The sequence below is a fragment of the Lissotriton helveticus genome, chromosome 3_1 (assembly GCF_964261635.1).
Source record: "Lissotriton helveticus chromosome 3_1, aLisHel1.1, whole genome shotgun sequence".
Taxonomy (NCBI): domain Eukaryota; kingdom Metazoa; phylum Chordata; class Amphibia; order Caudata; family Salamandridae; genus Lissotriton; species Lissotriton helveticus.
The window spans coordinates 412,390,840-412,418,399 of record NC_136061.1 but is presented as its reverse complement, the minus strand read 5'-3'; the positions used below and the strand labels follow the sequence as shown (position 1 = coordinate 412,418,399).

Sequence of the window (27,560 nt, the reverse complement as noted above, 5' to 3'; positions counted from 1 at the left end):
GTTCGTAAGGATAAGTGGTATCAGGACAATTTAAATCAGAACATTGATGTCAGCCGCTAAGATCAGGAGGAATAAGTACACGTTTCGTTTGATATACCAATGCTGCGACTATCCTCATAGGAGGAAACATATGAATGATCAGGAGCACACACCATTTAAACTTAAATAATCGGGAAGTCAATCCACTATATAGCTTAGAAGAAAAAAGGAAAGAAGGCCCATAGAACAAAAAGAAAAACAAAAACAAAAAGCCCCCCTTCCCACCCCCCGCCCCGCACCCCTGCAGCTGGCTACGGCCTACCCCCCCCAGCAGTGTGCCTGTCGCCCCAAAAAGGAGTCCCGAAATATAGAAAATAAGAAAAAGGTCCTAACCTACAACTACAATAAGAGTAGTGGGAAGCGGGGAGGAGCCGTTCACCATTCCCCCAGCATCTCCCTCCCGCAAGCCAATAACAGCACAGGGTGTAAAGACCGGTGACAAAAACCATTACTAGCAAACAATTTTCATAGCACAAATTCGGCATATGGCGCAATCAGGGAAATCAGCACGTCGCACATCGATCTCGGTCAGCAACGAAGAAACTGTAAGATTGTAGTAGGCAGTGTTCATCCCTGTCCCGTCTTATCTTTTCTGCCACTGCATACCAAAGTGTCCCAAGCGAGCGTGAATAGCAGCTCAAAAGCGTCAATTTTTTCCAACCATACCACGGCCATACCCTTCTCACGCTGATCCAGTGATCCCGGCCAGGGCCAAAAGTACATTTTCCACAGGATATACAGTGGAGCTGGGTCAGGGAGGAAAGTCTCAGTGTCTAACAAAAGCTGGAGCGGTCCCCGGGTAACCGGGAGCACAACTTGGGGCGAGCACTCACGTCGCGATGCCAATCCGAAGACCACATGGCGTCCCGGGCTAGCAATATCTTCAGCAAGAGACGTTTCGGGGCTGGGGGTCTCAAATCTATCAGCACCGGAGAGGGCCGCCATCTTGTTGTAAACGGGCTTAGAGTGAGGCATGTCGCTATGTACCCTTTGAGCAACCATTCTCGATCTCCCCAGTGCACACACGATGCCATCCACCTGGCTGGTCAGGGATCGAACAGAGTGCATCATGTCGTGGCGAAGGGCTACAATAGCTGCCATAAGACCACCATAGTACCCGTCTCTTCCGTGTCCCCTCTCCACCATGCCTCCCAGCCCCATACGGCCACGATCCGCGTGTGACTCAGTCTCCTCGAGGTTGCTCTCCATAGTGCACGGTGCGGTCATTGGCCGAGACTCGCTGATTCGGGCCAGGCAACACACAGAGGGGCACCAGTTATCTGCGTAGCGCAATAGTGACCGATAAAAGCGCTATGGTGCGATAAGCCACTATCTATAAAAAGGGGGGGGGGCAGCCCTGCTCGATGTTAAGTAAGCAGAAATTCGGGAGTCTCCCGCCGACAGCGGGACAATGCACCAGCAATCTTCTCGGCAGCAGACAAACAAAGTTCTTGCGATCGTGCAATTCACCCCAAACAAATCGTCAGGCACGACTAGAAGTCGTATCCACCGCCCAGCAGGATATGCGTTACGAAAGTCGGCCGTTTCTCGCCAGAAATGATCCGACCGGCCCCTCTCAGTCTCAGACGCCCGTTGTTGTTCGCTTGGTGGCCAGCTTCGATATCTACTCGAGGCCCCGGTCACATGACTGCCACGGGCCTCAAACTATAGCTGGGTGTTTCTCCCGTTTGCGAGTGGGCTCAAGCCTCAGGATTTCTCCATGGGTCGTCGGAAGTTGGCATTTGCCTCACTATGCCGTTTCAGTGCAGGATCGCCGGCAGGATATGTGCGCAGGAGGAGATGGTCTTCGGAGCCGAGGCACTACACGCCCGTCCCGGACGCCATCTTGGCTCCTCCTCTCGGCCACCGCCTTTTAATGCATGAACCTTCTTTTATGTTGATGAATTTATCTAGGCTTGGTGGGCTTTAAAATGGCGACCAATCATTAACACAAGTTGACACTGACGAAGCTTTGATAGCGAAACGCGTCTGTCTGGGGTGTGGGGGTTTGCAATAAAATATTTCCATACACCGGATTACCTGTGTACTTTCCGTTTATCCGACGACACAAAGTTGGAATGGGTTGCAGTTTACGAGCGTCTCACCAACGCTGGCTTTGAAGCACCCGGGAATAGGAGGCGCGACGGCTGTGAGGAACCTGTGCAATAAGTTAATTTTGGCCGTTAGCCCCAAGGCATTTTGAGCGAAGAAGATCGTAATACTGGAAACAGTGAGGAAAGACTCCATAGTGAATACATCACACATCTAACAACTGAGGAATTGGTTTACGAAGCTGCTGTACGGAAGGTTGCGGGGAAGACGTCGGCGGACCTCGACTCGGCGCCAGCTTCGGAAACAGTGAGTAGACCAACTCTGGACAGTAACTAATCTTAAAACGCTCAGCCTTCATCCCGTATGGTACCGTTGAATATTGCAAACCCCAAGCGCAGTGAGTAATCACCGCCCCGTTTTGACATTGATATTATAGTACATACGGTTGTGAGTTGCAATGCCCAACACGGAGGACAGTACTGGGGAGAGAGAATCAGCGGCGAATGTTATGTTTAGGTCTCGCACAGAAAGACCACAAAAAGCGGATAATACTGTAGTAACACCAGCCGTAAGCAGTAATTTGAAAATACTTTTTCAAAGACTTGAGAGGCTAATAGAAAGAGAGGCACGTAAATGGTGGGAGGCCACCTCTCTCCACCGGTATATCGAATGCGACAGAATCCCCAGGGGGCTCCGCATATTTACAGTTCCATCGTATGAAAATCCAGATCCCGCCCTTTTGAAACATTGGGCAGAATACACAGCGGAATCTGCTAAAGGAATGGTCCGGTTACTAATTAAATATGCATGGAGTAACCGGGAAAAATGTCTGAAAGACATAGCAGACCTGGAGGAAATAATCGCGAAAGAAAAAGATACAAAAACGTGCGATGACTTAAGAAGTGCCATGACAAAGAGAATCAAGGACTATGAGATGGGAATCAGAAAACGAAAACAGAATAAATTCCAAAGGGATGAGCAAGATTATCTCACAGGCAGAATTTTGACTTTTGCAAAAAAGTATGATGCAACGCGGAAGAAACTGGCGCAGGGAACTGCAAGCACCAGCAATGTCGACACTGAGGAATCGGAGATTGAATTATCTGATGGAGAACATGGGACAGCTGCACCAACTAAAGGCAAAACGCCAGAAACACCTTTTTTCGACGAGTACCAGGTCATAAAGGAGACTTGCCAACGACCACAACAAAGGAACCACCCTCCCCAGCCAAATCAAAGAGGAGGACGACGCGGGGCAAGAGGGGCAAGAGGAGGCACACAAATGAATACCTCACCGAGGGTGACACGCAGTGCATCAATTCGCAAGAAGCGATAACAACAAAAGAGGACAACAATGTGATAAATCTGTCGAAAAGAATACTGAAGGAACCCGAAATCCATGTACTTAGAAAAGGTTTAAGCTTTTGCCCTAGTAGCGAGTTTAACCTGGTAGATACTAAAATCGATCTATTCAGGTATATACGAAAATTGAAATTTAAGAAAATCTTCCTCCTACATCCTACAAACGCGATTATGGGAACGCGTCCGGTTGACACCACGGAACAACCGATAGATGTAGATACGGACGCATTGGCAGAAGTACTGCTGACCCCAACACAAGATATTCAAGAAAGAGGATCGCAGACGAGCCAAGTAAACGCAATATCTGAAGCATCATTACAAATCAGAGAACCAAGCAATATGAAAAACAAGTCAAAAAAACTACCTAATGCCACCCATGATGCTATAGACGTTTTCAATAAAGACGTGTTGATGGACTTGGAGAGAATGTTAAAATCAAAAATGGATTTGAAAACATCTAACATTTCAAGGAGGGAATGGGAGGCGATTAAGTCTCTCAAAAATGATAAAACAATTGAAATAAAACCCTCCGATAAGGGTGGAAATATAGTGATCATGAGTAAAGAGAATTACGAACAGGAAGCACTAAAACAACTAAAAGATATTGAGTGCTATGTAACCATAAAAAGATCAGAGTATATCAAAAGTATAACGGACTACCAAGTAATGTTGGGAAAATGGAAAGACGAAGGCATGCTGAATATAGAAGATTTTTTTTTTGTTGAAATGTGATGCGCCTATATTACCCACCTTTTACCATCTCCCTAAGATCCACAAAAATGCAAAGAGACCACCAGGGCGACCGATCGTATCGTCGATTGGTAGTCTTTTAGAAAACACTTCGCTTTTCATTGACCATTTCCTTGCACCAATTGTCAAAGACCTACCCTCTTACGTGAGAGACACCCAAGTTTCCTCCGTATGATGGATAACATATCTTGGGAGCCAAACATGCTTTTAATCACGCTGGACGTCGTGAATTTATACACATGTATAGAACATGAACATGGTCTAGCAGCTACCAAATGGTTCCTGGATAGGAAGCCAGAAAAATATCGTACACGTAGTAGCATGTTATTAAGCATGATGCGTTTCTGTCTATTTAACAACATGTTTCTTTTTGGAGGACAATTATACAAACAGATCAGGGGGACTTCCATGGGCTCGTGCTTCTCCCCAAGCTATGCGAACTTGTTCGTAGGCTAGTGGGAGAAGCACGAGGCATGGGGGGGACTAATGAGACTTGGAGTAACAATTTGTTATTGTGGACAAGGTATATCGTTGACCTTTTTATAGTGTGGCGAGGTGATCAAATATCAGCGGAGGCATACATTGCTGCTTTAAATAACAATCAGTGGAACCTGAAATTTACTAGCACAATAAGTTCTACTAGTGTATGCTATCTAGACTTGGAGGTTTTTGTAGAAAACCAGACCCTCCAAACACGACTCTATAGGAAACCTACATCTGGCATCGCTGTACTACATGCGGCTAGTTATCATCCGAAGAGCCTTATAAAGAGTGTTCCCTATGGCGAACTCTTACGACTAAAAAGAAACTGCTCAGCAGATAAAGATTTCCAAAAAGCAAAAGCTGATAAAAGTGAGAGATTCAAAAGGAGAGGATATTCGACCAATCGTTTTAATCAAGCAGTGAAAAAAACGTCAACGATTAATAAGAGGGATCTCCTGTTGGCCAAAAATAAACCAAAAGAGGATGACCATGTAAGAATGATTACAACCTTTAATAATACATCTGGTGATCTGGTTAACTGCTTTAAGAAGAATTGGCACATATTAACTACTGACAACATTTTGAGAAAACATCTGACAGATAGGCCTTTAATAACTTATAACCGCTGTCAGTCATTGTCAGAGTCACTTCTCCTCTAAACCCCAACCCACAGCCTTAACTGACACAAAAGAATTTTTTCCTTGCTTAAGGTGCAAAGCCTGCAAAGGCAGCAGAAAAGTTTCAGAGTTCCCAAGCAGAACAGGTGATGATGGACCAAATAGAAAAATAAAACATCTCCTCAATTGTAATTCGGACTACACTATATATTGCCTTGAGTGCCCATGTAAGAAAAGATACATTGGGAGCACTATCAATGCAACAAAGCTGAGAATTTTAGAACACATGCGAGCTATCACAAATAAGGATAAAAACTACCCAGTTGCTCGCCATTTTGCTAAATATCATCAGAGCAATAGGGATCATCTCAGTTTTTATTGCATAGATCAAATACCCAGATTAGAAAGGGGGGGGGGGATAGAGAGAAGGCCCTCCGAATCTTAGAGTCAAGATACATCATTGACTTAAAGACCATGACACCTTGGGGTCTAAATAATGATGAAGAGATGTGGGTGCATCTATAAATTGAAAACATGGGATCATGTGATTCAGGAACCAGGTTCTGCTGCTGATACTAGGAACATGTTTAATGAATGGAATCAAAAAATTGAATCTCTAAACCCCTATGTCCGTTGTGACGCTGCAACTCTATAACATCTATAAAAACTAAAGAAAAAAATATTTAATTCGCCCATTCAGGGCCGTATAAAAAACGAAATAAAGAGGTCAAGAAAGGAATAATTTATGTCACTTATACTAGGATTATACTAGGGGATTCACCCCGTGATAAAATAGTACATTACAGATAAGATCAGAACAATTGATTTATAAGTGGCTATAGAAATCAGCACTTGACCCATAAAATGACAGTATGTACATAAATAATAATTGTTTGTTGTCGTGAATTGGTTTTAAATCATGCACTTTAATCACTTTTGTAATTTGCCATTGAAAACCATTGTGAATGTATGTATATATATCCACTCAAAGATGGCCACTGCCTTTTAATGCATGAACCTTCTTTTATGTTGATGAATTTATCTAGGCTTGGTGGGCTTTAAAATGGCGACCAATCGTTAACACAAGTTGACACTGACGAAGCTTTGATAGCGAAACGCGTCTGTCTGGGGTGAGGGGGTTTGCAATAAAATATTTCCATGCACCGGATTACCTGTGTGCTTGCCGTCTATCCGACGACACAAAGTGGGAATTTGTTGCAATATATATATATATATATATATATATATATATATATATATATATATATTGTCGCTACAAAATCCAACACGCAGTCCTGCGAAATTAGAAGCAGCACTCACAGGGGGGTACAAAGCCAAAACTTCTTTATTTGGCAACCAGCACACACTGTGTGCTGGTTGCCAAATAAAGAAGTTTTGGCTTTGTACCCCCCTGTGAGTGCTGCTTCTAATTTCGCAGGACTGCGTGTTGGATTTTGTAGCGACAATATATTGGATGGGCACACCCCCACCTAAAGGAGCACCCGCTCGTGAGTGCAGCAGGCTGGTGTATCGTTGGGAGCAAGCATATATATATATATATATATATATATATATATATATATATATATATATATATATATATATATATATATATATATATATATATATATATATATATATATATTTATATATATTGTGAGAGAGAGAGAGGGAGAGAGAGAAAGAGATAAGTGTGACTAGATGTTTGTAATGGCGTTGCCATAAAACAAACTAAAATTCATGAGTTAAGGTGCTATATTCACTTTGTCCACACGCTATATTTACAAGTCAACTTTAACATCTGTTATTACGAGGGAAAGCTTAATTGAGATGCTTTTGGGAGGCTATGTTCATAAGTTTGTAAAAAAATGCATACAAACACACTTGCATGTGTTTCATTCATGACGGCACCACTGGAACTCTACAACCCCCTGTCGGTGAAAACAAAAACTTGATATCTGTGTAGTATCCTCTTACCGAGCATATTTGGTAGCCACCATAGGGTGGAGGGCGAGGTTACCCTCAGGGCCCATTCGAAGAGAGCCCCGTCCACTAAAACTAGAACAACTGCTGCTGAACTCAGCAAAGCGATGCGAGGCAGCGTACACTGCACCCCTGGGGCTGCACGGGAAACGTGTTGCATTATTTAATGAAGCTCGGTATCGGCGGGTGTGACAAGGGGCTTTGCAGCAGATGCCACAAGGCAGCAATACTTCTGTTGCTTGACAGAGCCTAAAATACATGACATTACTTTGCGTTACTCCCAGACACCGTCAAAGCACACAATTACCTGTACTCACCCTTGCATCAGTTGAAAGCATACCTTTGAACTTCTTTGGCAGTGAGTTTAGGCTGAGCCATAACAACCTATGACACTGTGCCAAAGATACTCATGTCACAACAGCCTGTCAGTGGCAGGGTATGCTTGGCAGGAAGGATACCGCAGCATTCGGTGCTCAGCAGCAGGAACCCCCAACCCCTCCCACCTCCTCCATCCACACACACACACTTCCCGAACAATAGACACAGTGCTAAAAGAAAATACCACATGCATTTCCCATCACGGGACCATTGGTCTTCCTGAAGCCACCCAGTCCTTGCCACGGGATATCACACCAAACCATGACAGAAGCAGAACGGACGGCTGGGCATCCACCTAAATTGCGCCGTGCTTGGTCACTTTCAATGCAAGTACCATGAAAAATTATTTTTTTAGAAACACAACAGAGGTTTTCTAACCAATGCTAGACAAAACAAGGCTTGAGTCCAGCAAGCAGGCGCCACTGCGCAGGCAGCCCCCTAGCGCAGCGTGTAGCAATCAACACATGAAGTATAACGGGTGGTCGTCTCTCGAAATCTTTCTCCACAGAAGCGCAATTATCGCCTGCTGCCTATGCAGAAAGGATATACCTGAAAGCGGCTGTAGAACTCCAGAAGACCCGTAGATGCAAGGTTGAGTATGTGACACATCTGCAAAGTGGGCTCTGCACCCAGACAACCAGCCAGAGCCACCTAGTCCGCGTTGTACTTACATTTCCAAACACCACCAAAAGCCTCCCTTGGGCTGACTGTGAACGAATTCTCCAAAGAGCAAACTTATTTTCTGTGCACCGTTATAGCATCCTCCGGTGCTCGCATTGTTTATTAGTAACAAAAACATAAAACAAAACAGTTTTGAACCAGAGAGGTCCACCCAGCAACTTTTAAACAGAACTGAGCGTGCAAAGATGTATCCTTAGTCCACAGAGGCGCGCAGAAATAAATAGTCCGCACTCTCACTCACCTGTAGGCATTTTTTCCTTCAGGGAAAACAGAGAATAATCCAAAAGGCTATTTTACTCCAGACCTGGTGAAGACAGTTCCCCTCTCGGTCCTGCCAGTGCATACATGTATGTGCGCCTGCTGCTGTCCCACATTCACCATGCAAACACAAGGCTTATATAGTGCTTACAGAGTAATTGAAGGAGGCCGTGTCCCTCCGCAAGTAAACAATCCAATCCCGGGGCGGGGCCAAAAGCGGACAGGGTGGCAACCCTCAGTGTAATGATTGCCTCTGGTGCAATCATTACACTGTGTTTTGCATAATTAACGACGCGCACAAATCAAAATTGCAGGCAGAGCAGCGACTCGACTTCTGGAGCTGTATTGATTCCAAGAAGACCTCGCATGGCGAGCGCAGCGCATGCGCTGCTATCGCAGGCGAGACCTAAAAATGGAAGTCACATGTCGCCAAACAATTACAGGCTGATAGCTCTGAAAGACGTGGCAGCTAAGCTCTATGCCACTTGCATTCTACAAGATCTACAAGTCTGGAAGAGGAGAAACAATTTATACCAAAAAGTCAAAACGGGTTTTGACCCAGCATGGGAACGGCAACTAACCTTGCAACTCTGGGTGTCTTGACAGAAAATGCAATAAGGAGGAAAACTAGGCTGTTAGCCTGCTTTGTTGACCTCAAATTGGCTTTCATTCAATTGGCTTTGGTCAAAACTGAAAGAACATGGCAAGCCAGGGAAAAGGCTCAATTCAATCATAGCTTTACACAGCGATACATGGGCACAGGTCAAATTGGGAAACAGCAGCAGATTCACTTCAAAGATTATCTCCAAAAATGGCCTGCAACTAGGGTGTCTTCTAGCCCCTTGTTTGTTCAACTTATATTTAATTGACATGAACAGCTACCTGACAAACATTGATAGCCACCCACCTATACAAGCAAATGAAAAAATGGTATGCTTGCAGCATGGCTATGACATTGTCGTCTTAAGCCAAACACCAATCGGCTTGCAAAGAATGATCAACGCATTGAAAAGTTATATCGAGCAACAAGGGGTAGAGTTGAACCTGGGAAAAACCAAAGTGGTGGGTCTATTGAACTTCAAATACAATAAGCACAAGTGGTTTATTAAAGACGAAAAAGTTGAGCCAGTACATTCGTATAAATACCGGAGAATCACCTTGGGGCACCAACTGTCCTTTACCAACGATACTACGAACTTTCAAGCAAAAGCCTAGTCTTTAATTTTTGCCTTAAAGCTTTCGAAAAAGAAATTGAGCAGTCCATCACATAGCCATCTCTTGACCGTGATGTCAGCACAACTTCTACCCACCCTGAAGATGGTCTTGAAATATGGCATGGCAACGAGACAGCAATCTTAAATCAGCTTCAAACAAAGGTCTACAAAACAGTCTTCCCAAAGTGTCCTCCCCATCCCAGGCACGCTTGGAAGTCAGTCTCCAAAACCAGAAATATCAACAAATCAACACCATTGTGAAATTGTGTTGGAGACTTTGTGCCGCGGAGAGCGGAACCTTCAATAATCTATGCTGGCTTGAGATAAAGGCTCAAAACAAGCCAACTCGTGGGGTGCCTATCTTAAGAAGGCTATGGTAGGCCTAGAGTTACAAGAAGCATGGGACAGCAAGGTGGGTCTAGCTGCATTTGCCAAAATAAGTAATATTACATCAAAAAAGCTGCCACTCATACAAGATAATTGCACAGCGGTGGCACACATGGGCAGTGATAAACTCAAGCATACGTCACTGCGCCCTTTCATTTAGCAATCAAACAGAATTTTATGCTCTTTCGTTTTGGCTTATTTGACTCTAAAGGCCTTCTCCCTACATAGAAGGGTGGGTATCAAAACACAAATTGCCGATTATGCAGCTACAAATTGGAATCAATAAGTAATCTCATGTGCACATGCTCAAAAGTCATGACACAAAGGAAGATACTCCTCTATTTTATCTTCCTAGAGCGGAAAATACGTTCCTGTAGGCAAGCGGTAATTAGCTGGTTGGGCGGCTCTTCCATTCCACTGGTATGCCGAGGAGTAAAATGTGTTATGCTGGTAAATGATCCACACCGTAGAGTTGACCAACACCTATAGATTTCAGCACAAAGTCAAGTCAACCCAAGGGCAACAAAAAGATAATGAACTTACTGGTTACCTGTTTTTTAGCACCCACCGGCAAAATGTATAGTTTTAACCCAAATGACACCTCGAAACAGGAGATGGTAAACCTGGGAACACGGGACTTGGACCAATCATAAGATCTCGTCCCTGGTGTCATTTTTTTTTTAATTGACTTTATTTTAGTGTAATGCTGCCATTTCGGTCATAATTTTAACATTATAGATCTCGCCTTTGGGACCTTATAAGTGTTTAGCCATGCAGCACATTATCACCCACCGGGCAGATTTCTGTAATGGAACTAGTACTTATGTAAAGTGCTTAGATACCTTCATTTGCAATACATAATGCAAAAAATAAAAATGAATAAGTGGGACATAAGTGTTTAGCCATGCAACAGTTGATGTTGCACCAAGGATATTGTGCTGCATAATTAAATACTTATAAGGTCCCAAAGGTGAGACCTATTGGTCATGCCAATGCTTGTTAGCTTCTTGTAAACCATGCCTTGTCGGGCACCGAATCAGGTAAGTACTGGCATGGTTCATGTCCCCAGCTTCAAGGCCAGTCCTAAGTCACGGCCATACTAGTCAGCTGCCAGCAAGGGAGCACCGGCCTCCCTGTCGAAGCAGCAAAAGCTCTTGTGAGGGAGAGTAGTGAGGGGCAGAGGAGCAAACATTCACTTCAGTTACTATGGGCATAGCTATGATTAGTCAGCAGGTGCAGTGAATCCGGGACGCAGGGGTGAGGGCTCCCCTGCCCCTAATGCCAACCCATATCTGAAAACTAGGGGTGCAACAAGCCTGTTGCAGGCCTTCACATAAGTAACAAAAAATGTCCCATAGCCCTAGTTGGGTATTAAATTGCAGCCATTAGTTTGGGTGCAGTGAGCCCCTCAGACCCCTGGGGCTCTGTTGCCACTGCTTCTGCTGCAGTATTGATCTCTACTCCACACTGACAACCACAGATCTGGCTGCCTTTTGTAGTCCAACCAGGCAGGAGAGAGCCCCCAGTCTCACTTTACTTTCATTAGGGCACGGTTGGCCCTACTCCTCCAACCTATGGCACTGTAGGGATGGAAAAACCATGCACTGACCCCTTAGGATCCACATAGTCAGTCCCCTCAGCCATTGGCTGCCACGACAGGATGAGGCATATTTAAACACATTTCCACATCAATGCACATTGTGGCCAAATCTTCCCTGACTGGAGTACACTTGCAGTTACTGTCAAAAGTAACATTATTATTAAAGTGTGAGCTTGGAACACCAAGTTAACAGTAGCATGGGGCTTCAGCACCTAAATACCTTTGAGTGCTAGTGAGCTATAAAACAATATAAAATAAAGTAAAATAATGGAACAGTTTTTAGTAACTGCCCTTTTCCGAATCTTCCAGGTTGGAGTGTGGATTTTGGCATTCAGGGTATTCTATGAAGTTATGGCTTAGATTTAAAGGTCAATGAAGCAAGTAATAGCGGAATATAATTTTAGTGAAAAAAATCAGTCATAGAGAGTTGATTGAGTAGATCCCCTTTGCAGCAGGCGTGTGACCTCGAACAGATCTCTCTTTTGAGAGTGCCTGCCTCGGGTGCACCACAGAGGCCCTTTCTCGCAAAGTTATGGTGTTTAAAAGAGTTGCGCGCATTCCGCCTTGGGAATGTTTACTCTCAGAATTTGAAGTCGGAGACTCGAGGGACTTGGCAATGATTTTGTAAAGAAAAAAACCTTGGGAATGAGTGAATGCCTTTTTCTTCTCAAGACAGTACAGTAGAAGCGTCCCGCGAGTGGTGCGCGCGTGGCCAAATGGTGGCAAAAGGGAAGAGGTTGTGAGAGAGAGGGGGAGCAGGAGGTGAGCCCGCGGGTGGTGCGCGCGCGCTTGGGATAGCAGTCTTCACTTTTCAAGCACTGCAATCATGCTTGTGGCGCACCGCTGCTCGCTCCCGCAAGGTGGATGCCGCCACAAGCACGAGTTTAGTGCTTGAAAAGTGAAGACCAATGGCTAAAGGCCCTCCTAGAGCAGCGCTTGCACTCTGCCTAGGCGAGACCTAAAAAGGACCCTACTTGTTTATAGAAAGTGTGTCTTAATGTTTGTATTTATTTAAGTTATGCACTTTATGGTTAGAAATAACTGAATAAAGTTATTCACTCACTCACATAAAAGTGTAGTGTTTCACGGGCCACCTGCCTCCTTCACTGCCCTGATTGCATCTTAAAACCTATTGTGCTCTCTGATTTATGTGATTGCATGGCTCCTCCTAGCTATCAATGTCAGCACCACATATTCGGTGTCTCGAAATATTCCAAGTTCGCCTACTGTAAGGCAAAGTGTTGCTGCCTTAAAAAAACAAAAAAACACTCTTATTAAACACCAGGTGCCCCCTTATATGGCATTCTCATGGCCACGGCTATGGGAGGGCTAGCAGGGGCCATGCCCTTCCATGTTTTATATGACTTCCCCTTCCCCAAATCAATCTCCCATCCAGGTACAGAAACTTTTATCACTGTACATAGGCCAACGGTGTTTCTGTGCTGGAATACGCGAGATATGGGTAAATATTTGTAAGCCTCTTCCTGCTTTTCTCTTCTGCTCTTTCCCCCGGTTACATCTCTTCTGTTTTATTGTGTTCTCTACCCCATGTTTCTCGGCTTTCTCTCCTCCTTTTTCTGCTTTTTACAATTCTTTACCGTGCTTTGTTCTTCCAGTCCCTCTGATTCTTTCCTTCCTTCTTCTCCTTTCTTCTCACTCAGTATCTGCTTCGTACATACTAGTTCTCCCGGGTTAAATGACTGTCTCGTTTAAGGTTGCCCGTTTTTTTCTTAACATTTGAGGCAGATTTATCAAGGTTTTAACTTGGTGCAAAGTCACAAAACGTAATGGCTACCATTGCAATGTCTTGATAAACTCTTTACCTTTCAGTTCAACACATTTTCTTGCACTGGAAAGTTGTACAAAAGTAACACAAATTGCCTTTTTTGAGGTACATGAGCGTTCCCATTTATCACCCATGTTTTTGACACCAAAACTCTATCTGCTCACTTTTATAGACCGGGCTTTGCACAAGAATATACCTCCTTAAGGCAGGCAGAAAGTAAGAAAAACTTTTTTTTTACAATACAAAGTTGTGAAACTTTACATGTGTACAGCACACACACACAATGTGGAATAAAAAAAATATGTCTGAACATGGTATTTTGTACTGGTAGTGTGCCATTCCAGTCCAAAACATATGCTAGACAACACACACACCTTTGCACTATGGTGTACTAGGCAGTCTAACTGAGCACCAGCGCCTGGGAAGAGGGCACACCATAACTTAGTAGATATGGCACTGTCCTGCTCTCGCCCCCTTAGCAACGTAAAGCAGCAATGTTCATTGCTCTGCTACTTGCATCCAGCTGCCCCTAGCTTTAGTGTATATAACCACAGAGACAGCCGACACGTGTTTCGTTGCACTAGGCAACTTTTTAAGGCTATGACGTACAACGCACTGTTCATCCACGTAAGATTTGTGACAATGAAAATACTGCAGCCTCTGGAGCACCATTGCAGAACGTGTGACCGAGGACGCGTAGTGCTCAAGAGACAGCTTATTTTTCTTCCAGACTTATCAAGGTCCCAGCATGATTTCAAGATATCTTTTTTCACGAGTTGACTGATACTGCACCGTTTAACTTTGACCGAGATCCTTACTTTCTAGTCCTCGGGGCTCCGGGGGCCGCAGTGTTTTCATTCTCACAAATCTTAAGTGGATGAACATTGCGTCATACGCCAAAGCCTTGAAAAAGTCACCTAGTACGACGAAACAAGTGTCGGCTGTCTCTGTGGTTATATACAGAATCACAGAATGGAACCATCAGCTTCTCTGTGCCTACGCTTTGTGCATCACAGTTAATTCTACTTGAATGGACCCGTCAAAGTGTCAGACCTTTTACTTTTGTGAGTGGTGGTGCTCTGGACACTTTTCAGACAATTCCCTACAAGTACTTAAGGAGAATACCAAACTCCCTATTAAGTTGTATTTACAATATTATGTTTAACCAAGCATGAAGGGGCTTCCATCTTTGAATCAAATGAACATCCATTCAAAGATACCACCCATGTGTGGGCATCTGCATACTTGAGCATGCACAGGCAGCCATCTTTGAATGGCATTAAACCCCATTAAAAATGCCCTGTGCAGATCACTGTGAGTGGTATCTATACCACCTTGACCACCTCCATCAAAGAGGCGTGCAGATGAATATGTGAAGCAGTTGTGACCATTATTTCTTTCTGTACATGCATAGATCTCTGGAAAAGTCCATCACTATCTGGTATCTTATCTTTCTTTTCCATTGATTAGAGAGCCAGTCTTACCTCTCATTCCCCACTGATGGGTTATCTTGCAGTGATCTAGCCTATCTGCCAATTACTCTCCCTAGTTCAGTGATTACTGTTATTTTCTCTGCTTGCCAACTATGTGAGTTGTCTACCAGATGTGTCTCCCTTGTCACTGTGCCAGGTTTTGTACTCCAAATAATCAAATTTCTTAAGTACTTCTGAGGCTTTCATACAATCTTTCTACTAGATGACCCATATTTGGGAAGGGCCTTATTCTATTTTTCCAAGTGTAAAAACTCATGGCCAAATCTTTCCTAATTTCTTAAATATTGGAAATACATACTCCGCTCATCCAATTGTAAATGCTTCCCACATTAATCCCATGTCTTCTATCAAGCTTTGATATTCCCTAAAAAAGTTTTGGATAGCCCTCTAAAACATCCCATTGCTCTCAGTATCAGCAATGGGGTGTTAAGCCTCATCTGTCTCCAATTAATGCCACCAGCCGGGAAGGAACATTTGTTACTGTGTCGCTCAAATAATTCTGCTTTGTGAAGGCATGAAGGGTCTCTTCCCAAAATAACATGAAATCCATATGAGTATGAGCTGTGAACATGTGGGTAAAAGAAGCAGTCTCTCCTGTTCCTATTTAGACTCTCCATACTTCATGTACATTACACTTGGACGCTCTGTCGCAATGGTTGTTATGTAAATACAACTAGAGAGTGAGGGTAAACAGGGCTACTCTCCTACCCCTTACTCATAATAATTACCAACAAAAGAGCGCCTATTTAGATGTGTTTCTAACAAGACAATGTGCCCAAGTCATACAAAACACAGATAATAAACCTAAACACTGGGTGGTCAAGAAACTAACAGGACAAAGGAAAGAAAAACTATTTTCTAAAAAGAGCCCTCACTCACCCTAGTGATGACATGCTTCATCATGGGGCTCATCACAGGGGAGACCAAGTATCCCCCCTGTGTGCTTCAACGCCTGCAATTGCAGCGGAGCTGGTATGTCAACTATGTTATGTGAAAAACAGTGAATAAGTGGTGACATTAAAAGATCACAACCGGAACCCAACAACTTTATTAAGAGATCCAGTTGTTCACATTAAAATGGTGGGATCACTACGGGTTGAAATTAAAGCCCTAGTGATCTTGTGTAAGTGGTTGTTATACCTTCAGCTGTGCTCCACTAGGGCAGAATAAATCATTTCAACTCTACAACAAATATGAAGTGAAAGTCACCGCTTTAGGAAAGAATATCTGTCCTGGAGGCACTGCTTCTTCCTACAAATTCTGGATAAATGAGTTGCTATGAAAATTGAAAGCACACACATTTAGAAAACAAATGTTTGCAGTTTAGTGTTTCTCTTATTATGATGTTCCTACCACCTGAGTCGAACAGCGCCTCTGACTTCGAAAGGGACTTCATTTCATATTTAAATAGCAACTTCCCTGGTAAAACTTGCGTCGAATGGTCTTTATAGTGTTTGGTGGGTGGCACACCATCCGACAGGGTGGCAGAGGCCATTACGTCCACAACCCTAATGGACTACTGCTACTAAATTTAAAGATCGCCATCGGGCAAGTTGTGATTTCTGTACGTTCAGAGGAACCTCCATTATGGTGGTTCCTCTGAAGGTACCAGAAGTTTGGTGGACAGGCGCTGGCATTTTTTGTTCAAAATTGGACTTTGTTTTTGGAAATCAAATAACTAATGACCCCCACACCCAGAGAGGTGTTTCCCTGGATGTGGGGGTCATTATTTTAATTTTTCTGTCCGTCACTGCCTGGCGGTGATGGATAGAAAAAAGGGCACCTAACCATCCACCCTGAAGAGAGCGGGCAGTGTGATACCCATACTCTGATGGCCAGCACTTCTTCAGGCTGTCTGAGTAAGCTTTCTGTTGCCTCAACCAATGGGGCTGCCGCAAGTCCTTCTGACTTACAATAGGACGTGAGGGCAAGCAGTTTTTCGGACATGGTAATCTATCACATTTGTGGCAGAGTACCCTGTCCTCCAAACTCTACATCAATCCCTGGATCTTAAGCACCTGCCCCTGCAAGAACTTCTCTAATTTCCCGTGCTTTTCTTTACCAAGATGCATCCAAAGACGCATTTCAGTTGGAACATTCCCTTTTCCGAGGTGTATCGCCTAACCTAACTTTTTCTTATCAATTGTTGTTTTTGAACCAAAACTGCAAATTTTTTGCAGTTTATTTTATAGCACGATCTTGGCATTGGGTGCTTTATATAACAACAATATTGTTACACATTTCTTTTTTTAAGAATCAGAGAGTTTAAGTTTCAATGTTGAAAGCAATGTTTGGTAACCCACACCTCCTTTTGGTGCTTGTGTAAAGGCATGTTTGCTTTGTTACATAAAATGCTGTTATAATTACTCGTTATCCTCTGCCTGTGGGCAGCGTCATTCTATCCTTTTTCTGTGAGTCATCCTATCCTTTTTCTGTGAGTCATCCTATCCTTTTTCTTTGAGCCGACTATTCTTTTTCCATTTTGGAAACCATGTTATGCATCTAAACAGACTGGTTCCTCAAACAATCATGTGTTACGAGGGCAGACTCCCAAACTCAATGTCCAGGTTCAAAAGGTGTTAGGCGTCCACTGTTTGGGGTCAGACGCCTCAAGTTATTCCATCTTCCATCAACAAATGATCCACAGTCCATCACAGTACAAACTGATTATACCATTCCACCTACTGACACGGTCTCCGATGGGAGAAAAGAATTGATCCTCAATTACCATGAATAATAATGGACTACATATGTATTCCTCCGGGGCCATCATTGACTAGAGTCAATTGATCACCAGGAGAGACTTGGGAGAAAATATTCAGTCTCATGAAGGCTTTTGTCCCGATCTCAGTTTTGGAAAATGGAATTTGCATCAACCAGGTTGACACTGAGGCATCGAGTAGCGCCTACATTTCAATTGATGATAATGACATCATTCTCAGCCACAGTTCAATGCAAAGCTGGGGTACCACATCAGTGAGCGCAGAGCCTACGAAAGGTGCTAAGCAATGAAAGAGGCTTCCCCCATAAATGACGACTTTCATCAGCCTCTGAAAATATTCCTGTTTTGTAAAGATGTTTTGTTGCTGAGTTATCCTCGGATTGTTCTGTTGAATAAGTACAAATTAACAGGAGGCTCTCAAAAATGTTGCATTGTGTTCCAGAACTTATGGTCAAGCAGTGCCTAATGGGGATAGTACCGAAATCAAAGAAGGGAAAGATGAAATATACGTTTGCTCTGTTGGGAACAATACTCCTAAACAAAATAGTGACAAACTGATTAAAACTACAGGGCCAAAGTATACAAGCTATGGGTAAGTGGGCAACAGCAGAAGAGGGGCATATGAGTCATTTGACTTGGACTAGACATGATGAAAAATTTAAAGAAGACCTCAAATATTAGACAGCAATGCTAAGCATGCTATCAGAACCTCTGGGCACAGGGCTGCAGTTAGCAAGCAGTGGTCCTTACCACTATAGTTGTGGAGTTGACAATTATGATTGTAAAATACCACACAATTATTATACCTGTATTTTAAACCTGAGTTTTAGATCATCGTAATAAAATGATCTCTAATGTTGTCTGATACCAGCGGAGTGGTGGAGAAGTGTGGCTCACTGGTTAGAGGAGGCAGACCTGGAAGCAGAGGTCAGCCCGGGACCAGGGTTCAATTCCTGGCTTGGCGGGGTCTTGAGTCCTAAAATGTATATGGACTCGACAATTCTCGCTCCGGTGCCTACTCGATTCACGGGTTCACACTCTGCGACTCTGGGCAATAGCTTGCTTAATCTCCACAACGGCCCCTCGCGGCGGGATGCCTGGCTTTCACCTTGCCGATACCCTGCCGGGGTTATCTCACAGGGGAATACCAGGACGGGTTCCCTAAGCAAGCGCTTAGAAACCGCTCGGTGATTTGCGCTATATAAATTCCTGTACATTTACATTTACATTAATGTCTGAATCAGTGGCATTGTCCAAATGAATGTCCCACTAGCCACACCTTCATTCAGATGCATAAAGCAGACCTGCAACACATCTCTTGGTAAACTGTTTTTAGGAGGGTGAGAGAGAGAGAGAGGCCATGTTCATTGATGAACTCGGTAATGTGTTTTACTGTAACAATACATCACTAAGAACTTATTCTCTTTCCTTCCAAAAGGCATCTAATATTTCTCTATTGGACAGTTTTATTGCCTTCCATCTCAGGTTTTCAGAGTCTGAAAGAGTTTATTGGAAAATGAAAAGCTTATGAATCCCAGATATTACTGACAAGTGGGTCTCCCATGCATAGGGAGTGGAGCAGGGCACCCCCACACCAGATAGAGCTCAGATACCTTCCCTGCAACTCACACGATTTTCTTTTTTTTTTATTTAAAAAAAAAATAATTTATTTAGAAGTTTTTCCAATACAGTACAGTAGTAATGCAGGGGGAGAATGTTTACAGCGGGGGGGAGGGGGGTTCTTGGTATTTCCTGGTTCCATGTTTGCCCCGAGTATACATAATTGAGCGGCTGATTTTCCCCCGGAGAGTGTGAGAGAAAAAGAAAAAAGAGAAAGGCGGAGGGAGGGGTGGGGGGGTTACACTTAGTCTAGGCTGCGTGCTTGCGGTGTGCATTGGTGGGTTGTGCGCTTGCGAGTTTACGGGGGTTTGTGTGACCCCAGGTGTGCCTCTAGGGCCGCCCACATCTCATTCTTGGCGTTGTGGTTTGGTGAGAAGTTACCCGTGATGTTGTCTGCTCCTCTGAGGAAAGTGACCCAGTTTATCTATCTCTTGAATGTTGCTTTGGATGTGTCTTTCCAAATCGCCAATATGGTTTTAACTGCTGCTGTAAGTAGGATGTCTACTAGGTCTCTCTCTTTCTTCCTTTCTAAGTTTGGTGCCATGAATGCGGTGGCTAGCCCTACGAAGCCTGGTTGTATGCTTCTCCCTATGACAGTGTTGATCAGGTTGCTCACTCTTGTCCAGTACGTTCTGACCTTGGGGCACTCGAAGATGAGGTGTTCTAAACTGCCCTTTTCCATTTGGCAGTTCCAGCATGTCACTGTCCCTTATGCCTGCTTTTTCAAGTTTGACAGGAGTCCAGAAGGATCTGTGTAGGAGCCAGTATTTTGTCTGTGCGAGTTGTGGCGTCACTTTGTTGGTTGTGGCTGATTTCCATAGCCTACCCTTTTCTTCCTCACTGAGATGTCTTGTGTATAGTGTCTCCCAGGGGTTTGTTGTCTTTGCATTCAGTGTGGAAGTTTTGGGGCTTAGGAGTTTGTAGATCTACGCTGTCTGGTGTCCAACCTTGTTGAGGTTGCTCATGTACTGTATGATGGTGGGCGTTTCTTTGTTTAGGTTCGCCCTGGTGGTGGCTGTTTTTATTTTGAGGAACGTATATAGTTCTATGTCTGGTAGGTTGTACGTCCTCTTGAGGTTCTGGAATGTGATTGGGGAATTGTTTTTTTCCAGTTGTGCTGGGGTTGTGATCCCCTTTTTGATCCAGGCCTCGTTGTACATCACCTTCCCTTGGTATTGGACTTTTGTATTAAACCAGATTGATTCCCAGTTGGTTCCTCTGATCCGTTGTCCCGTTTGCTTGTCTACTCTTAGCAGGGCTGTTTTGGTGTGCTTGATGATGTGGTCTTGTCTTGCGGGGTGTTTGTTCGCTGTGAGCATCGCTATTGGTTTATTCCTCCCAGGATGTTCCTTTCGATTGTTAGCCACTCCGGTATGTAGTCCTGCGTGTTGGTAATCCAGACCATTCCTTGTTTAGCTAGGCAGGCAGACTGGAAGTTCTTAAAGTTCATAATGTTCAGTCCCCCGAGTTCTTTGTTGAGCCTCAGTTTTTGTAGGCTGATTCTAGGCTTCTTGTCCTTCCATATGAACCTGTTTATCAGTTTGTGAAGCTTTTTGTGGAAGTCTTCTGTCATTGTTAGGGGTAGCATGCTGAGCATGTAGTTGATGGCTGGTGTCACCATCATCTTAATTGTCTCCACTCTGCCCCACCAGCTGATGTATTTGGGGGACCATAGGTCCAGTCTTTCCTTTATTTTCTTTAGGATCGCCTCTTCATTGTGCTCCAGGGTTGTTTTGAGGTCCTTACCGAAGAGTAGGCCCAGGTATTTAAGGGGTTTTGTTTGCCATGCTAGGCCTGAGTTGCCTAGTACCGCTCTTGTTGTGTGCACGTTCATGGGTTTGCACTCGGATTTGTCCCTGTTTAGTTTGTAGCCTGATACACTTGCATATTCTTCTATGCAGTTCATCAGTGCTGCGACGGACGTGGTTGGGTCTTTCGTCGTGATTAGCACATCATCTGCATACGCTGCCAGTTTCACCGTCTTGCTCTTGATTTGGACTCCCGCTATATCTGGGTTCTCCCTTATCATTGTTAGTAGCGGTTCTAGGGCTAGTAGGAAGAGGCCTGGAGATAGAGGGCAGCCCTGTCTTGTGCCTCTTTCCAGAGTTAGTGGCTCTGATGTGCCGTCGTTCACAACAACTCTTGCTCTCGGTCTGTTATACAGTGCCATAACCATGCCCCTGTATTTGTTTCCTAGCCCAAATTTTTCCATGCATAGGTTAAGGAATGGCCAGGAGACTCTGTCGAAGGCCTTCTCCGCATCCAGCGCTATCATTGCTGCCTGGTCTTCACAGTGCGTTGTTTGGTTGATGAGGTGGCAGAGTAGTCTTGTGTTGTCTTGGGACAGTCTGTTTTTGAGGTATCCTACTTGTGAGTTGTGGATGAGGTGGGGCAGGACTGTGTTTAGTCTGTTTGCTAGGATTTTTGCGTAGATTTTACAGTCCACATTGATGAGTGATATTGGCCGGTAGTTCTGTGGGTGCTGGGGGTCCTTCCCCTCTTTTGGGATCACGATGATGTTGGCTTCCGCCATGGAGTCCGTCATGCGACCTTCACGGATGCAGTGGTGATGTTGTCTTTCCGCAATTTGTGCCTCATGGCTAAGAAGCCCTTCCTGGTTTCAACTGTGTAATTGGAGAAGTCTTGTGTGATGATGATCTTACACCCATTCACTTTAAGGGTTTGTCCTTTTCTGGCAAAAGCGAAAATTGCTTCGCTGTGGTTAGCGCGCAGCGGCTTGCATATTATTGGTCTTGGGGCTCCGCCGTTTGCCAGTTTTATTGCTGGGATTCTGTACGCTTTGTCCACTTCGAAAGGTCTAACGAACGTCAGACCTGTCAGCTTGGGCAGGAGGTTCTCAAGTAGGGCTGCGCATGAGCCTTGTGGGTCTTCTTCTCCCTCTGGTGCACCTAGGAGCCTTATGTTCCCCTTCCTGCTCCTGTCATCCTGTTCTGCTAGCATTTTTTTTAGGTTGTTTGTTGTCCTTATTACTAGGCCCAGGTCCTTGTGTGCAACACTAGTTACGTCCTCTAGGTCGCTGATTCTTTTCTCTGCAGCGTCGATTCTGCCATTTGGTTTGCTTTGGTCTGCCCTTATGACTGTCAGCTCCATCTGCATATTGTCTATTACCTTTTTTGTTGCCTTGGCTACTTCGTTGCCCTCCGTGATTTTCTTCAGGAGTGTGTCTAGTGTTATTTCGTGATGTTGGCCATTTTTTTGTTTGCATGGCAATTACGGGAGGTCTTTCCTGGCTTTTTTTATGTCATTGGCGTTTTTTTTCCTCGCGCCCCATCATTGTATCGAAACCCCTTCTGACAAGGTACGTGTGGAGTCTGCCTTCTTTTTGTTGTTTGATTGGGTCCTCTTTCGCACCTTTCGTTGTGGTCTTCCTCTGCGCGGGTGCGGGTTCTTCGCGGAATCTGCTTGGCCACTTGACCGTCCTGGTTCTTGTCTTCGCTCCCGCCAGCTCAGAAGGTCTGCCTTGCTTAGCCTATATGGCTTGAAGTTCGTTCAGCTTGTCGTGGTGTTTCTGTGCCTTGCCGCTAAAGGTTGCCTGAGGTCGTTGCTCTGTTTGTGATCTTCCTCCCCTCGCTGCTGTTCACATGACAACATTCTTACCAAGAGAACATGAGGTGCCTAGCTGAGCCAATGAGAATTAGTAGAAGGCTTTCACCAGTAACAAAATTGCAGACAGTTTCAGGTGACCTAACTATTTTGCAAACGTTTGCTTCTAGAGTGCCAGGACACAATGCAACTAAGGTTCAGAGACGGACACATCCGGTGGGATATTTTAGCCTGAGCAAGAAAATATGGCAGTGGCAGGTTACAGTTGCGCTAAGACAGGTCAACGTCTGCTAATGCATCTTCTGTGATGCCATCTCTTCATATATTGGATTTTCAGAGAGTTTTTTAATATGTGTCTTGTCTTCACAAGATATGAATAATTCAAAACAACTTTTATAAACTATGTGACTATTGCCCTTAGTGTTCCACAATACTGAGTTTTTAATATTTATCTGCAACAACGTTAATCGCAGAATACTGACTGACTACTACTAAGGTCCTTATTACGAGTGTCCAGAGCTCAAAGCAAATTACAGGTTTCAGGGGTCTCTGGCAGCAGAATTACCATGCCTGCAAACCAGGCACTCATAGACACCGAACCTAGAACTGAGAGAGGCACTGTCGACAAAGCGCTCAGCCTCTGCACCAGGCCCCTGCTGCCCTCTTCCTGTGGCATATGAGGAGCAACAAATGCTTTGCCAGCCCTCTATGCGCCTGGACCTTCCCTTGCCCATCGCCACCTGCACCATAGATAATAACAATGCCCCTCGCCCATTTACCATCTGCTCCAGGCAGGTGGTAAGGGGTGTGGGTTTGAGTCTGCAACACTCCTCTGAATGAGGTAAACACATAGAATTGGCCCTGTGTGCCCAGATCCACGAGTTATTCTCCATTCAGGTGAATATAACATGTAGTCCCTGTATTTTGTGTAGGGATAAGGACAGCATCTGTTATTCAGGCCCTGGTATCTCCGCATCAAAAGTCTCATAAGTGGTAATAAGTGCCTATATCGTCAAGGCTAGTGTATGTAAGATGGTGTAGGTTTACTATTCTTAACTCCACATCTATGGACAATGATAATATATATTTTTGGTTGAAATACTGATATGGCGACTTAACAATAGTAACGCTAAACTTACTTGTATATACTTACCTTGACTATAGTGGTAGTTGACATTCTGAACTCCGGGCCATTAAAGTGCAGGAAAATGTTGTCCAAAATCACTTGTGTAGTGACTCGCCAGTTCACAAGTTCTTGGGCGTCTACCGAAGATAGCCCAAGTATCATAGGCCCAGATGCATGAAGATAAAAACCGCTCGCAATGGGGCAGATTCTCAGAATCTGCCCCTTTGCGACCGGTATTTTTGCATTTGGTGTGCATCACCCCAAATGCAAAAATCGCAAATTGAGAATTCGCTAAATTGCGATTACTTGCATCTAAGGAATCTCAATGCAATGAATTAAAGTTTAAAAAATAGCAATTTCGCTAATAGGGCTCGCAAATTACCATGAAGTGCAACTTCATGGTAATTTGCAAAAACTAAAGTGCATTTTTCAAAGGGCATGTGTGTGCCCAACATATGTGCACAGATCAATTTCAATGGTGCAACAGGGTGTCCCTGCACCCTTGAAATCGCATTCTCATTTTGCGCTTCGCTAATTGCGATTCCCAAATTGAAAATTCTTCCCATTCATTCCTATGGGCCTCTAGGCCCATAGGAATGAATGGGGAGGTATTCCTTAATTGCGACTCGCAATTTGCGAATCGTAATTAAGGAATTTTAAGAAATCGCTATTTTTAAAGTGTTTCTTCTTGCATATCATTTTGCTATTCCTTATTACCGATTCCTTATTTTTCGCTAATAAGGAATCGCAAAATGGATGCTTGATGCATCTGGGGGTAAGTCATTGATATAACGAGTTATGATATCTTCATTTTTTTGTTTTTTTCAGTCGATGTCTATAAATAGTCTTTAGTTTGCTCCAAGCAAAAGCAACACAAAATTTCGTGTTTCCTTACCTGTGCAATACTGTTCATCAAAAGCGCCAGTCAAACCGTGTTTGGGGTTGCGTTTTAGGGCACGGGGCGAAAAGGTCACGGAATTCCGTATCCAGCTTCACTCCCGGGACGGTAAATATTGATCGAACTGTTGGAAACAAAGAAAGCAAATGTGATATTCAGAGAGTCAAATGTTCAGTGGCAATAAAAGGGCGACTGTTAATAATGTGCACCTGCCATTCAAGCACTTCTTGAGTCTGAAGCAGCCTATTCGACCTTTATGTATGTATGGTCTAGCCTCACCCGAGCGTCAAGTGCTCTGACGTCACCTCATCTCGTCCACCTATAGAAAGAACCAAGGTGCGCTCTGCCGATATTCCCACAACTCTGCCACGCGATCCATGCACAGCCTCGTCTTTCCACAGTGCTACAAGGCCACGTCAATGGAAGGTTTGAGCGACACAAGAATGGCTTAAGTTAAAGCCCAACTACTCCCTTCAAGATGCGGCTAATGCGACGGAAGGTTCACTGCACTCAAAAAGATGCTGAGGTCCAAAACATTTCCCAAGCTCGCCTTTCATTATAACATTTTCTGTTTCCTTTGTACGTGCTCCAGAGCAGTGTGCGGCACAGCGTTAGGCGCTTGCACGCCTCGTCAGTGGTAGTAAGCGCTATAACAGTGCAAGTATGATCCAATACCTATCTGTTTTCCATTGTGTATTTGTATATAGGTTGTGGCTGGCAATCTGAAAGGTCGCTACACCAATAAACAATAAAACACAGTGACCGCTAGCCATGAGCCCCAGAAAAGACGAGGAGTGTTCAGCTTATCTACTCTCTGGCGTGCTCTCTGAAACCTTCCACATGAATCCTACAGCTCGCTGGATCTACAGCCGAGGGCTATCTCTGCTAATTGCTGTTACTCAGACATGAGGGAGGACAATTATGCGGTTTTACAGCAGGTAAGTGGTGTTAATTAGTGTAAGGAGACGCAGCCCCTCATCCCCACCCATCTGTGTACACAGCTGTAATGTGAGTGAATGGCATTTAAAGACATGGTGGCATCTGGAACCAGGCGGTGAGGTGAAGAGTGGAGAGGACAAGGGCAGCTGCTTGTTTGGGCCTGTTAGGGACTGGTCGGGCCTAGGGACAGTGATGCTGCCCATTTCCCCATTCACAAGCACCCACAGTACCCACCCACATCCACAACCAGATTAACACACTCACAGCAAATGCACTCTACTCATTTACTACAAACTAACCCTACACACATTTCAATGTCCCAGCTCCCACTACCAATCCCAGAAACCATTCTACCCCAACTGCCACACATTTGCACCTTCACTTACACACAAAACACCACTGTATCCTATACCTAACCAATCCAGACATAACAAATACAACCCAAATCTACACCATACTAAACTATATCCCATCTAGCCACAAACTCCGTGCTCTAATTACTCCTAACAGACCCCTTTCTCTCACCAACAAACCTATAACCAGCCTTTCATCTTTTCATTCACCAACACACTAATTTTCTTTTTACCACAAACACACAACCACACAACCCTTACACTCTGATGCACCATATATATTACCTCTTTCAGCAATCAAATCTAACACAAACAATCTTAACTCTTGTTCCTCCCCCACACACAAAATACACTCTCTTCCAAAACTCAGCACCACCCCCTTTACCTTGCAGCTTCCACTCAACAACAATACTTAGCATAAAAATTCTTCTCAGAAAACAAATACATCATCGCATCCCATCATTACTCCTCAAAAACAAAACATAACACATACCAGCACAACAAAATCTCAGACACACAACTCATATGTTCCATCACAATTCCACCCACCTTCCTGACTACACAAATAATATACACCCTAAATTAACTCCACTGCCAAGTTTTCTCTCTTCCCCCACGCCTAACACATATACAGCAACACAGCCAGTGGCGGCTGGTGGAATTTTAAAGTGGTGAGGCACAAGACCAATTAATATTTTTTTGCATGCAAGCAATCAAAGTGAGCGAGCCTGATTGTTCTGAGGGAGGTTTGGGAGAGATTTCCCTCTGGAATATTAAAAAAAAATGCTTATATTGGTGCAGTTTTCAGCACTACGTATGTTTGAGTATGAGTGTGTTTGTCGAGAGTGGGTGGGCAAGTGTTTGCAAAAAAAGTGTGGGGTTTTGTGTTTATGTATGCGTATATGTGTAGAAGAAAACGTCTTTGAGTACAAGCCCATGCGCACAAACAAGTGAATGCACATATGAACAGATGCTTGTGTGCATGGCAGGGTGTGTATGTATAGAAGTGTGTGCACAGTACTGTTGTACAAATGTAAGTGTCTGTGACTGTGTGAACGAATGCGTATATTTTAGCAAGTGGGTCACAGAGTGAGTTTACAAGAGCTTGTTGGCTCGAACGTTTGTGTGCGTGTTCAGTGAGTGAATATTCATTAAATAAATGACAGATTCATTTGAAACTAGTAGCTGAGGGAGCTATATTCCAAAGGTGGAAAGTGCACGCTCTGTGATCGAATCAGGCTGGATTCACATGACC

At 44.2% G+C, this 27,560-nt stretch overlaps 1 protein-coding gene and 1 long non-coding RNA gene across 2 annotated transcripts in view; one reads left to right on the top strand and one right to left on the bottom strand.

Annotated features, from left to right (window-relative positions):
• Nucleotides 1–27,560, bottom strand: part of CDK15 (cyclin dependent kinase 15) — a 448,471-nt gene that overhangs the window by 25,366 nt on the left and 395,545 nt on the right. Inside the window, exon 13 of the mRNA XM_078680225.1 lies at nt 25,011–25,137. Within this exon, the coding sequence (XP_078536351.1) occupies nt 25,028–25,137 (110 nt within the window). The 3' untranslated portion in view covers nt 25,011–25,027. The remainder of the gene's footprint in view (nt 1–25,010; nt 25,138–27,560) is intronic.
• LOC144822555 (uncharacterized) overlaps nt 1–27,560 on the top strand; it is a 198,453-nt gene that overhangs the window by 49,157 nt on the left and 121,736 nt on the right. The gene's annotated exons all lie outside the window — the stretch shown is intronic.